At 37.2% G+C, this 13,639-nt stretch overlaps 1 protein-coding gene across 2 annotated transcripts; it reads right to left on the bottom strand.

Moving 5' to 3' along the window:
- Window positions 1-2,299: 2,299 nt before the first annotated feature.
- On the bottom strand, window positions 2,300-13,326 carry sh3glb1b (SH3-domain GRB2-like endophilin B1b). Of its 2 annotated transcripts, XM_067453977.1 has the most exons (11): window positions 12,937-13,326; window positions 12,110-12,251; window positions 11,443-11,571; window positions 10,172-10,305; window positions 9,980-10,072; window positions 9,487-9,573; window positions 8,155-8,178; window positions 7,758-7,847; window positions 4,673-4,773; window positions 2,821-3,043; window positions 2,300-2,729 (listed from the first exon to the last, which is right to left on the bottom strand). In XM_067453977.1, exons 1-11 carry the CDS (start codon window positions 12,997-12,999, stop codon window positions 2,622-2,624), a joined length of 1,194 nt encoding a protein of 397 aa, XP_067310078.1. In that variant the 5' UTR covers window positions 13,000-13,326; the 3' UTR covers window positions 2,300-2,621. The 2 variants fall into 2 exon arrangements, with proteins under 2 accessions (XP_067310078.1, XP_067310079.1); XM_067453978.1 differs by lacking the exons at window positions 8,155-8,178; window positions 9,487-9,573 and having other exon boundaries at window positions 12,937-13,323.
- Window positions 13,327-13,639: the final 313 nt, after the last annotated feature.

Here is a 13,639-nt window from a genome sequence, read left to right as displayed (position 1 = left end):
GACTCATAAAAGACACCAAAGACGTCGTTACAAAGCCCATCTCACTACAGTGGCTCTACAATAGAGTTATGAAGTGACGGGAATAGTTTTTGTCCGCTAAAAGCTAAAAAACTTATATAGTGGTGGGCCGATTTCAAAACAAAGATTCGAACGGTTATGAATCAGCATATCGATTCATGATTCGATGTCACGTGATTTCAGCAGTTTGACACGCGATCCGAATCATGAATCGATACACTAATTCACAACCGTTCGAATCTTTGTTTTGAAATCGGCCCATACAGTAAGTCGTTATTTAGTTGGGTTTTTTTTGCGCACAAACTATTCTCGTCGCTTCATAAAATGATTGTAGAGCCGCTGTAGTGAGATGGGCTTTGTAACGATGTCTTTAGTGCCTTTTATGAGTCTTGAGAGACGAAATGACATTGGTGTCAATGAAGGCCTTTCTGAGCCAATCGGATTTCAACACAAATATCTTCATTTGTGTTCTGAAGATGAAAGGAGGTCTTACGGGTGTTGAACGACATGAGGGTAAGTAATTAATGACAATATTTTTATTTTTGGGTGAACTAACCCCTTAAACAACAATGTAGACACAACAAGACACATCATGGCCATATTCAAGATTCATCAGGCTAAAATTGTGAAAGAATGGTTGGGAGGACCATGAAGAATCATTTTCACAAATGAATCTGCTCCACTGAGTCCATACCTTAAATTCATTGAAAGTCTTTGGGATGTGCTGGAGGAGACTTTACAGAGTGATAGAATAGTGCATTGTCAATACAAGATCTGGACCAAATATGAATAAATGCTGTGATGTTATTTCCATCAAGAGGTGCATAAATTTTTGGTCAAGATCTTGTTTTAAGGTCTGGACTCAAGAGGTGCCAGTTCATGTGTGAAAATGATTCTTCATGCTCCTCCCAAAAAAAAAAAAAAAATCAGTTTGAGACTGATGAATCTTGACAATGTCATCCTAGAATATGACCATGATGTGTCTTCCTACATGGTTGTTTAAGAAATGAAAAGCTACACACTCCATCAGTTAGGGTTGGAAGAACTGTTGCTAAAACATAACATGCTATAAACATAAAAATTACTGCAATACTGATCAATCACTGACTCTTAAGCATTTGCCAACTTAAATCCAAACAGCAACTTTGGCGAGGCAGTGTAGTATTAATCAATGTTTGTTATATTAATATATTTAAATATATTGTTTAATTGGTTATATTTCTATTCTAATTATTACTTTTTGTCTTAGTAATTGTAATATTTAAACTATTTCAGTCGACAAGGCAACATTTCTAATTTTCATGTTTTTATATATTTTTATTTCATCTTTATTTCAATTAATGAAAGCTATTTTAATATGGTATATTTATTTTAAGTTAATAACACAGCTTTTGCTTAAATAATGGCACACAAGGGAGTGTTAGGAAATATTTCCACACAGTCAATATTTTTTGCAGCTCTGTTTGATGCCCTACAGTGAAATTGCTCTCTTGTGTAAGTAGACACTAGCTGCAGTGTTCACGGTTTCATCTTTTCAAAATGAAAATACTACCACCCAGTGGTCAGGATTCATGCCAGCATCAGGTCACTGTTGCTATTGGTTTTTCAAAATGAGCATTCAGCATGTGCGGCTTTGTCTGTGACCTTGAAACAAGACATAACAATAATATGTAAAAAAAAAAAAAAAAAAGTATAGATTTACGTTCTTAACCCTTGGTGTGTCTACATTTAGGGACAGGTAATTTAACTCTATTTTAGGGTAATGTCTCATGGTAATTTTCTCCAAACCACTTGAGGGCAGTGTCAGTAGACTGACAGCAGTATTGTAACAGTGGCTACTGTCTTGTATTCCAAATATTCTTTCTTTCTTTCTTTCTTTCTATCTATCTATCTATCTATCTATCTATCTATCTATCCAGTAAAGTATGATGAATATGATAGTAAATTATAAACTAAAATTTAGTAAAATGTCGTTTTTATACACCAAAAACTAACTGTCCACGTATGTGGATGTCATGCAACAGTAGAGTCAGACTGCTTAAAGTCTGATTTCTGTAACCTGCTAGTATATTAGATATAAAACAAAAATAACATCTTCGGAAAAATGAACAGATATTATCCCAGGGGACAGTGGAAGTGACGGTGAAAACAGTGATGAGGAGATTGTTACATGTAAGTAGTATGCATAATTTACTGTTATTACTAGAGTAAGTATATTTAACAAGGACACTGTAAAATAAAGAAAAATGAAAAATGAAAGCTCACACGAAAAAGCACAACACTTGTTTATATCATATTTATTTGAGCACCTTGGCACATTATAGCAAAATCAATTAGTTTAGCAGTAAAAAAAAAAATCATTTGGCACCGATTAATATTTTGCAACCTCTGACTGCTTTTCGTTACTGTACTGTAAGGCTACTATGACGCCCCTCCAAATGCAGAGGAGGCATTCACACAACAGGGCATGGCAGTGTAGAAGACTTGTATATTGTTTTGCGCTACATTAAATTATGATCTCTCTCAGATCACATCTGGAGTGTTACTATGGTCAAGCCCACATCTACAATGTGATTGACTGATTTTTGCACTTCTCGCTGATCTTAATTGAGCAGCTCCAAGTAGGTAATTGGCACTTTGCCTTTCTGATTGCCCCTTTGCCCCATCAGCCAATCAGAGTCCATGCCCGGAACACTGCTCACGGTAATCACCTGACGGGGAGACATGTGCACACACATACAGATTAAGACTTGTAATGATGATTCATGTCATGCCAATCTGAATAAATTGATGAAGCCGCACCTCGTCTGCGAGTAGAGAGAGCTCACTGCTGCCAGCCGCGTCGTAGTCGTAGAGCACACGAGCCTTGCGGGTGCCCGAGGTGCTGCGGAGCTCGTTGAGCGCGGGTGAGGCCTGGCTGGGCGGCGGAGCGGGCAGTGAGGCGGCCGGCGGAGCCGAGGGAACAGAGACGCTGGCGGAGGAGCTGCTAGCTGGCTGATTGTTATTAGAGAACGTGGATGGAAAGCTGGAGGGAATGAGGGGACAGTTACTACTGGTGGTTTAAATATAACAATGTACATATCCTTACATTGCAATTTGACTGTTTGAGGGCGTTTGGCAAAAACAGAGGAACTGATGTCAAAAAATGATATATAGTGCCCTCCACTAATATTTGCACCCTTGGTAAATACGAGCAAATATGGCTATGAAAATAAATCTGCATTGTTTGTCCTTTTGATCATATATATATATATATATATATATATATATATATATATATATATATATATATGTAAAAAAAAATTCTAACCTTTCATTGAAGTAAACCAATTAAAAGTTGACTGAAAAACAATATGAAAGAAATGTTTTTCTCCAATGCATGTTGGCCACAGCTATTGGCCAGCCATGACTTCCTGTTCTTCCACAGGAGAATAAATATGAGGAAACACAAAGGCCATATTTTTTTGGACATCTTGTTCAAATACATGGAATCATGGATTCTAGAAAATCCAGAACCTGACGGCCTCTGCTAGAAATCGTATAATGGGCTGTGGTTGGATCCTCCATCAGGATAAAGATTAAAAAAAACTAACATAAAAATCAACAAATGTGTCACTGAACACAAAATGAAGCTTCTGCCATGACCATCCCAGTTCCCTGACATGAACCCTAAAGAAAAAGAGTAAGGTTAACTGAAGAGAAGCACCACCAACATGGATCTGGGAATCTGAAGGATCTGGAGAGATTCAGTATGAAGTCAGGTGTTCATACTCCAAACCAACAGAAGAAGTTTCAATCTCAAATCTGTTATCTTGGTAAAAGGATGTTGCAATAATTAGGCAACAATAATTGTGGTCAACGTGAACTAGAGAAAAACATTTATTTCATAATGTCAGTTAATAATTACATATACCATCCCAAGAACACCATCCCTACTGTGAAGCATGGTAGCAACATGCTTTAGGGGTGTTTTTCTGCGCATGGGACAGGGCGACTGCACTGTATTAAGGAGAGGATGACCGGGGCCATGTATTGAAAGATTTTGGGGAACAACCTCCTTCCCTCAGTTAGAGCATTGAAGATGGGTTGAGGCTGGGTCTTCCAACATGACAATGACCCGAAGCGCACAGCCAGGATAACCAAGGAGTGGCTCTGTAAGAAGCATATCAAGGTTCTGGCGTGTCCTAGCCAGTCTCCAGACCTAAACCCAATAGAGAATCTTTGGAGGGAGCTCAAACTCTGTTTTTCTCAGCGACAGGCCAGAAACCTGACTGATCTAGAGAAGATCTGTGGAGGAGTTGGCAAAAATCCCTCCTGCAGTGTGTGCAAACCTGGGGAAAAACTACAGGAAATGTTTGACCTCTGTAATTGCAAACAAAGACTACTTTACTAAATATTAACATTGATTTTCTCAGGTGTTCAAATACTTATTTGCAGCTGTATCAAACAAATAAATAGTTTAAAAAAGCACACATTGTGTTTTCTGGATTTTTTTTTTTAGATTATGTCTCTAACCGTGGACATGTACCTACAATGCCAATTTCAGACCCCTCCATGATTTCTAAGTTGGAGAACTTGAAAAATAGCAGGGTGTTCAAATACACACACACACACACGCATGCACACACACACAAGGATATAAAAGTGAGCCAACCTTCCAAGCTGTTTCTGCAGATTGACCATATACTGGTAACACTGGCCATAATATGCAGCCTGAGCGTCCACAAAATCATTCAGACAGTGCAAGTGATGAGCCTGATCATAAAAAGAAGAGCACAACCGTCAGTGCACACACCTTACCTTTACTTACCTACTTTAACTTTTTACACATACATAATATACATTTAGTATGATCTGTTCTGACAAATTAAGTGAGTCATTTATAAAAGAATGAAACTTTTGACTGATTCATTAAAAGAGAAGAATTAAATGACTAATTTGTTAAAAAAGGCTCATAAGAGTCATTCAAGTCATTAAGACTTCTTCAGAGAAGGAAAGAGTCATTAAGAGTCTTTGACTAATTCATTAGATAAGTGATTCATTAAAAACAGGCTAATTCAAGTAATTCATTTGCAAACTCATTTAAACTATTAGTCATGCTGTATTCTTGTTACTGAGAGCATTGAAGACATCACAGTTAAAAGGGTGTCATTTTATGTTGTTTTGCGGGAACACAAGTGACCCAGCTAAATGAGATCTTCAGGAGCAGGGGTTCCCAATTCCAGCCGTGTCCGCAGCCCGCAGCCAAATCATCCATTTTTCAAACCGCTGGTCTAATGTGGCTACAGCGTAATATCATACAGGCATCTACTTGATAATTAAAGAGTTTAAAAGAGGTTTATGCATGCTAGTTTCATGACAGTTCAAGATAAATCTTTTAATTTTACTACTGGAGCTGCCAGTTTTCAAATGATTATTTAACAGCAAGCACAAACTAAGCAAAAGTGAATTTACTCACTCGCTTTCACTCCTTCAAGTGTACTATATTAATGGAGTGATGTAGAGTATAGTGAATGAGGGATTTGAACACAGCCCATCTGACACACTCAGTTGAGGGGTGGGTTCCATTCGACCATATGTACACTGCAAAGTGGGCTTAAAATGGTGCAAGCAGGTGTGGCAGGTGTGTTTGTGTGCTGCTGTTTGTCGATGTAAAGTGCAATAGATGCTCAACTTTCATTATTAAAGGTTAAATATGATAAAACGACATTACCAAATTGTATATTTTTATATTAAACATGATTGCAACATACCATTTATAATTCAGTTTAGGGGTTTTGAATTTGACAGATTAGAAATGTATAATATGTATATTATATAAATAAAAAATATATATTATGGCAAACAACCTATAACCACTATAATTAATGTGGCTTTCGTCTCATCAAGTTTCATGTGTTTGATGAGATTGCAGTGTGTTGTGAATTAACACATTTTGGTAAGTGAACTTTAGGCTTATCCTGTGCTCAGAGAGTAGGGAGCAGTACACGTAGGGAACCTGTCAATTAGGATTCACCCTAGGTTATGGTTATTCTAACATGCCAATAATCTGAAACAGGTGTGTCAGATAAGAGACATACAGAGCGGGGAGTCGCAGGACTGGAATTGAAAAGCCCTGTTCAGGAGCACTTGATAATTACAGTCAGGTGTGTTTGACCAGTGTTGGATCTGAACTCTACAGGTAGGTGGATCTCCAGGAACAGGTTAGTGCACCCCTGCTTAAAGAGTTTCTGTCATCATTTACTCACACTCATGTTGTTCCAAGCATCAGACAAATTTGGTTAACAAATTTGGTTAAAAAAAAAACATTTTAGTAACTATTGACATCCATTATATATAGAGAAACAAATTCAAGGTTGGATTCTAATGCTAAACATGGCCAAAAAACAAAATCACTTTGGACATATGACGTATTTCTGTGCCAAATACACTCCTTCAGGATTTAAATACGTTTTGGAAAGTGTAAAGAAGTGTTTTTGGTTTTGAGGGAAATATCATCTTGTTCAGGAGGTTGTGCAGGAGTTCTGCAAGTGTGTTTTGTCAGTGAGTGAAACTGCATCAAATGCCCGTTTTGTTAACATTCGGCACTTAAAGGTGCACTATGCAACTTTTTCATCTGCTAGAGGGTGCCTATTCAAAACAAATGCAGTTTGATGACACCAAGTTTGAACTCAGAATCTTGGGACATGTGGTCTTCACCTCACAGCCGGTGAAAAAGAATCGGATAGGACTCTGGCAGAAATCATGTTGATGGATGCGGTTATTAATGTTACTGTAGTATGAAGCAGAGCAGGACCGAGTGTTGTTCAGCTGAGCAAGGCCGCTGGAGCAATTATAATTGAGATGAACAACGCATGCTTCGCGAGCAGCGGGGGACTTTTATTATGATGGGACAGTCACCGGCGCTATTTCTGCTTTTAATGTCATGAGGTAACGCAGCTCTGTTTATCATATTAGATACATTTAAAATGATGTTGTAACATTAGTCTGTGCGTTCGCTCAGCTGCTGCTGTGACACTTGTTCACACTACTAATAGTAAAGCGCTTCTGCCAAATAAAACCAGAAACCGAGGGTAACGCAGATACTATGCAATTGACAGGCGACTCCCTCAGACGTCCCGGCTCTTTGGTTAAAATAGCAATTTTCTCACAATTTAAAAATAGTTAGAAACATTTAGAATATAAGTACTCAACTGAACAAACTGTATAACACTGGCCTAATGGTTTTTGGATATTTTACAGCAATAATACTACATAGTGCACCTTAAAGGGCATGTAATGTAAACAACACGAACATATAGTGAATAGAAAATTATCCAGGGATAATCCCATGATGTATTTTGTGTGAGTCATGGGTGTGTATGCGTGTGTGCTTGTGACTCTTTAACTTGGCCCACTGCACACCTCCATAAATTTGTCAGTTTTTTTGGAAAGAATCGGTACAGCTTATGTCTTTAATAAATATGAAAAAACTACTCTTCTGAGATATGAAAGATGCAATACTACTCTATACAGGTACTCAAGATTATCACAGGGAACTGAGAAATTGGCAGAAACTGTGTTATGTACCCTTTAAGAAAATCAAAAAAGACATACAGGTTTGGAACATCACGAGGGTGACGACGACAGAATTCTTTTTGGGATGAACTGACCCTTTACCTCTGGTAAAGCATTATTTTGCCATGGTGCTGCATATGCTGCAGGAATCACTGATAAACACAAAGGATGTGTGAGCGTACATGAGTGCTGCCGATACCCTCCAGCAGAAGTCTGGTGATCTCGGCCTGCCGGTCAAACTCACTCTGAGCTATCCTCAATTCTGTTTCTGCCTGGGGGAAACACACACACACACAAAATCACATCACATGTATCCCCACAAAGAGGCACAGAATCACACAGATGTCTGGTCTAAGCTGCTTTCCGTGCAAAGTAAATGTGAGAGGCATGTGGGAATATAATCAAGTTTGGAGCTCCCTCTGCTGGACACAAGTATGATGTTTGAGTTCCTCATTCACATGGCAGGGTGAGTTGACGTCAGACAGCACTAGCACAGATAACAGGTCAGCTGTCTCCTTTCCTTGATAAAAGCTGTTTTCTTCAACAGTGTTATGGGAGGAAAGACTCAAGCGCACTTACCTGCTGCACCTCCTCAGCCCACAGCTGGCCAGCATTCAGAAACAGTAACAAACGTGTCAGGTCAAGGAAACAGCTCAACTCAAACCACAAACTGATCACTCCTCACAATCAACAACTTTCATAACCGGCTGGAGCCGTTATGTAAGAGAAGAGTCACCATTCATGCACAGACACATTCACTGGGATGAACCAAAATAGCGAGCTGTTCCCGTTTATGATGAGGAATAACAGGAATAAGCACATGCACAACACTGAAACACGAGCCAAACACATTCACCTCAACAGGAAACATTTACTGAAAAGTTTTCACAAGTTAACTGAAGTAATGGATCTTGCATTTTTAAAGAATTCTATACCATTTTGAAATATATTTAAATGCACATTAAAAAACTTAATGACTATTTATAATTTCTTTATAGGTTTATAAAATAAGGATATTAATAAAATAAAATGCTAATATATATATTCTATACTATTTTGTCCTAATAAAAAACACTAAAATCAATAGTTTTAAATGCTACAAATGAATGTACTGTAAAAAACTGTACAGTATATATATATATATATATATATATATATATATAAAAAAAATTTTTGTGCTACCGATTACATTTAACAGTGTTAATAAATTATTATTTAAATATTTTAAAGGAAATTAAGAGTTACACTGCTGTTTTTAAAATAAATATCTTACACTCATCATGGCGGCATTGATTTAAAGAGTTATTTTACATTTTAATAATATTTCACGATATTAAAGATTTTTTGTATTTTTAATAAAATAAATGCAGCCTTGGTGAGCATAAGAGACTACTAAAAACATAAAAAATCTTACTGATCAAAAACTTTTGAACGCCAGTATAGATGATGGCAAATATAAATTTAAAACAATCACCATCACAATTAAATATCCAATATCAGCTGATATTTTAAATGGAAAGCAAAAAATCTAATAATAGATCATTTATAGTGTGCATCTGTTAGCTGTGACTGTGCAGACACAGATGAAGAGGATTTGTATATTATCAATGGACAGAGATAGAAAACCACACCAAACACAGTAACTGCATTCTGTTGCCCTCAAAGGTAAATAGATTGCTTGTTAAACACATCTTACAAATTAGAATGTGCTTTTACCAGCTATGAGGTTAAGTAAACACAAAAATGCATAAATTAGCACGTCTATTTTGGTTCGGTTAGACAAGCATGTGTTGATAACAATGTGTTGTTGAATGTAAAAATGTTCTTTCCACAGAATGATTCTCTCCAAAGATGGTGGATTTGGTGAAGGGCAAGAGAGGACAGATGTTTTATTAGACACAGCAGACAAACCTTTAGCCACCTGACATGCAAGAAACTGAGCATGTAAGAAAAGTGAGCCACATACTCCTCTCCCAGCGGAGAACTTGAGTTCAGCTCCTTCGGACGGAGGCAGGTAAGCAGACAGACAGAGAAATAGAGACATAATGAGAGAACTGGGAAAAATAAGGGGTTAGAGATCCAAAGACAGCAGCGCACACGCAGAAGGGCATTTCACAGGCATCACCTCTGTTAGTTACACTGAGCTAAGAGCATTAGAGAGCTGGCGACTAGCGTGGGATAGGTGAAAAACGGCTTTCACTCGTCTAAATTCATCTCTGGATAAGCTAGATATAGCACTTAAGGAAAAAGCAGTTTAGTATAAAATTGTGTGTGTGTTTGTGTGTGTGTGTGTGTGTGTGTGTGTGTGTGTGTGTGTGTGTGTGTGTGTGTGTGTGTGTGTGTGTGTGTGTGTGTGTGTGTGTGTGTGTGTGTGTGTGTGTGTGTGTGTGTGTAAAATACTAACTGCAGAGCGAGCATCAGCCACCCTGGCCTTCTTCATTCTGTTTTTGGCTGCATCCAGATCTAGACGCTTATTCTGAAGCAGTTTGCGCTCTTTCTGTATAGAAAGAACACAACAAAAGAGGAATGCAACAGTTAAAAAGATGTAATATAATGGTCAAAGGTACTGTATGTTCAATGGTATGCTGATACTCACAGATATGGTTTTAAAATCTCCCTCAATGAAGTTCCTGAAGGGAGTGAGGAAATTAATAGCAGAGCTGTGAATGAACTCTTTCTCTGCGCTGCCTAATAGCTTCTCAGTCTCTCCACATTTAATGAGAGCACTACCTGCAGCACACCAGAGGATGAGAACACATTCATCTCAGCCCACACACTCTTTAAGAAACATTCATCAGTTTGAAATTACATTCACAGAATATAATACACAGTATTTAGATGTAGATTAACAGCCACATTTCCGGATTTTTTCAACCTATAAACCTATATTATATATATTGGCTGTTTATTAGTACTTATAAAGCACATATTAATGCTTTATTCTGCATGACCATATTTTACAACACTTAATCCTATCCAATATCTAAACTTAAAAGCTACAACATCTACCTCACTAATTATTAATAAGCAGTAAATTAGGAGCTTTTTGAGGCAAAAGTCAGGCAATAGTGAGTATGTGCTCCCCATACAAAAGTGTTACCAAAACTTCTAATATTTCTATTTTTAAATAAATACTTTTCTTTTGAATTTTCTAATCATCAATGAATCCTTAAAAAGAAAATGTATTATGGTTTGCACAAAAATATTGAAACTGTAAATAAAATGTTTTCAACATTGACAATAATAAGACTTTTTAGCAGCAAATCAGCATATTAGACTGATTTTTGAAGGATCATGTGACACTGAAGACTGGAGTAATGATGTAGAAAATTTTGCTTTACCATCAGGAATAAATTATATTGTACAATATAGTCAAATAGAAATCAATTTTAAATTGTAATAATATTTCACAACATAATTGTTTTTACTTTATTTTTAATTAATTCGTTTTTACTGTATTTTTGATCAAATAAATTAAGCCTAGTATACATGTATATCTCTAGATACATAATTGGATACATATTAGTTGTATAAAGAGAATAAAATTAGTTTTATGACCATGGACTAATAAACTGAATTAATCTTGCTTATAAGAAAGTACAGTGGTTAACAAAAAGATATACAGTTAATTTATTTTTCATTTCAAATATATTTCTTCACTATAAACCATATGTATCCCTTTATAATAAACATCAATACATAATGTTTAAGAGATCAATAGATGATTCTTCTTCACTTAAAGCTGCTTGTCTGAAGAAGTGTGTTTTCTTTGTGTGACATCACAATCATTTCATGTTCATAGCCCCAAAATCTAGCCAAGACTTTCAGGTCCAGGGTCAGTGGGGGGAGATCATGTAATGAGCTCACCGTATGCTGTTCCAGGTCCGAACTCGTGTCCTGAGTCGATCAAGCACTCCCCTAGCAACTCGTGGTTGTTGGCACGTGTTGGGACTTTTTTGTCCAGCTTCTCATAAAGGAACCCCTCCATCCGGACATCTACACACATCAAACAAATTCAATTAAGACCAGCAAGAGTCAGATGAGACCACATGCAACCTCTTAAGCAAGGCCTGTCAACCACAGGCACAAATTACTGCTGCTGAATATAAAACAAATCTCTTACAAAGAGTTACTGTGGATCTGTGTGCGTCAAGAAAAAAAATCATGAGCCTTTCCCATTTATGCTGCTTGGGAAATAAAGCAACGTGAACATCTATGCCATGAAAAGCCAAATAAAGAGGTTTTTTTTCTTATTTCTGAGATAATCTAAGATCATAAATGCAAGATATAACCAACTTGTTTTGACTTCCTGTCTAAACAGCTACAAGTACTCATCATTAGGGCTGGATCCTAATCCCATTGCCAGGAACAGATGGGGAACTTAACACTGTTCTCCTGCAATTAGGCTAACTGCAATAGCGGGATGACTTCACAAACTGTAACGCTGAGTTCATTTCCTCTCTTCTGAGCACAAATGGTGACTTGCAGTATTGCTGAACTACATTCCAGTTTAATCACATGCATTTCTTCTTACTAGGGTTCGGCTGCAGCACAACTTCGGTCTGCTTCATGATCTTCTCCGTCCAGTGTTTGGTGGATTCTGCCCGAATCAAAAGGGTCTCCAGATGGGCGTCCAGCTCAGTCTTCTCCGCCTGCCCAAACTTCTCCTCTGTGAACTGTGTGGATTGCAAACAGACATTTGTTGACCGACAGTTCTGACACACGACATATCAGAAGTTAAGTTTACATATTACAGTACATTTGACTTTTTACAGCTGACTTAGTTCACACATTCCAACTGTGGTCTAGTGAGCTGCTGACCTAAGTAGCATATCTGGCCAACATATGACTTCACTTCTTCAGTGATATCAAAATAAAGACTAAAATTAAGTAAAACGTATCTCAAAAATAAAATGTTTTAAGACAAGACTTTAAAGTAACATTTGCCTCATTAAATTTGACTTATTACAGTTGACATACATACAGTCAATAAATGTAAAATAAATTAATATATTTAGTACAAATCATATTAATATTAATACATTTAGTTGTAATATTATACTTAGTAAAGGAATAGCGAATAGTAATTTTGTTGAATTTGGATTTATATGCATTTTATGTAAAGCACCAAAAGAAGATAAGGCAGAATGATAGTCTTTGTTACTTCGGAATGTCAGTCCATAACATTCTGCTCATCAGAAGAGTGAAAGACTGTCAGATTGAGACACACAACTGCCAATTTGGCGGCACTGTCCTTTTTAAGTAAAGTAACGTTAAGTTAAATGGAAACAGTTTAAAAACAAACGCAAAAGACTCCAAGCCTTGTCTTGAGGAGTTTAAAGTAATTTAAAGACATCATACCTGCACAGCACGGCTGAGGAAAGTGCCCGCGTCTGCTGCTAGCTGTCTAACGTTGAACTCCATGTCTGTGTTTATGAATATAACAGTTAACGTACTGTTTCAAACCTTCAGTCTGAACTGAAGCCTGTTAGCAAACACAGATTAGCCTGCTATAGCCTCTCTTCGTCCGGCCAAAACACGTATGAATTCAGCTCGCTTTGTCGTAATTAGCGTGTAGTCCATGTAAAAAGCGCTCCTGGAAATGTACCTATCGTTAGTAAAAAAATATATAACCGCCTAAAGCTATGTTAAGGCTGTCTGGTGTTTGTATTGTGGTGTATCTGTCAGTAGTGTACGTTAGCTGCTAACGCAGAGGAGCAGCTGTTGGAGTGAGTGAGTGTGAAGAGGAAGGACAAACTCTACGAGAGCCAGCGGATGTCTGTCAAACCGTAGCGTGCCGCCTACTTAGACAGCAGTTTAGCTATAAAATATAACACACATAGTCTGCCTATAGTATTTGGTTTTGCTACAGAACCAAAGTGTGCGAGAATGTTAACTTAATATTTGGGCACATTTAGCTTGATACATAAATCCACATACTGTATGAATGAATAAATAAATAATAGGACATTAATATTGTAAAAGGCTGAATGTATTAGTCACTTACGTAGCGTAGCCTGACAAACTTAAGGTCTGAATAACAGGAAGCAAATAAAAAACAACA

This window comes from Pseudorasbora parva, chromosome 9, assembly GCF_024679245.1.
Source record: "Pseudorasbora parva isolate DD20220531a chromosome 9, ASM2467924v1, whole genome shotgun sequence".
In the NCBI taxonomy this organism is placed as follows: domain Eukaryota; kingdom Metazoa; phylum Chordata; class Actinopteri; order Cypriniformes; family Gobionidae; genus Pseudorasbora; species Pseudorasbora parva.
This window is presented reverse-complemented; position numbering and strand designations above follow the sequence as displayed.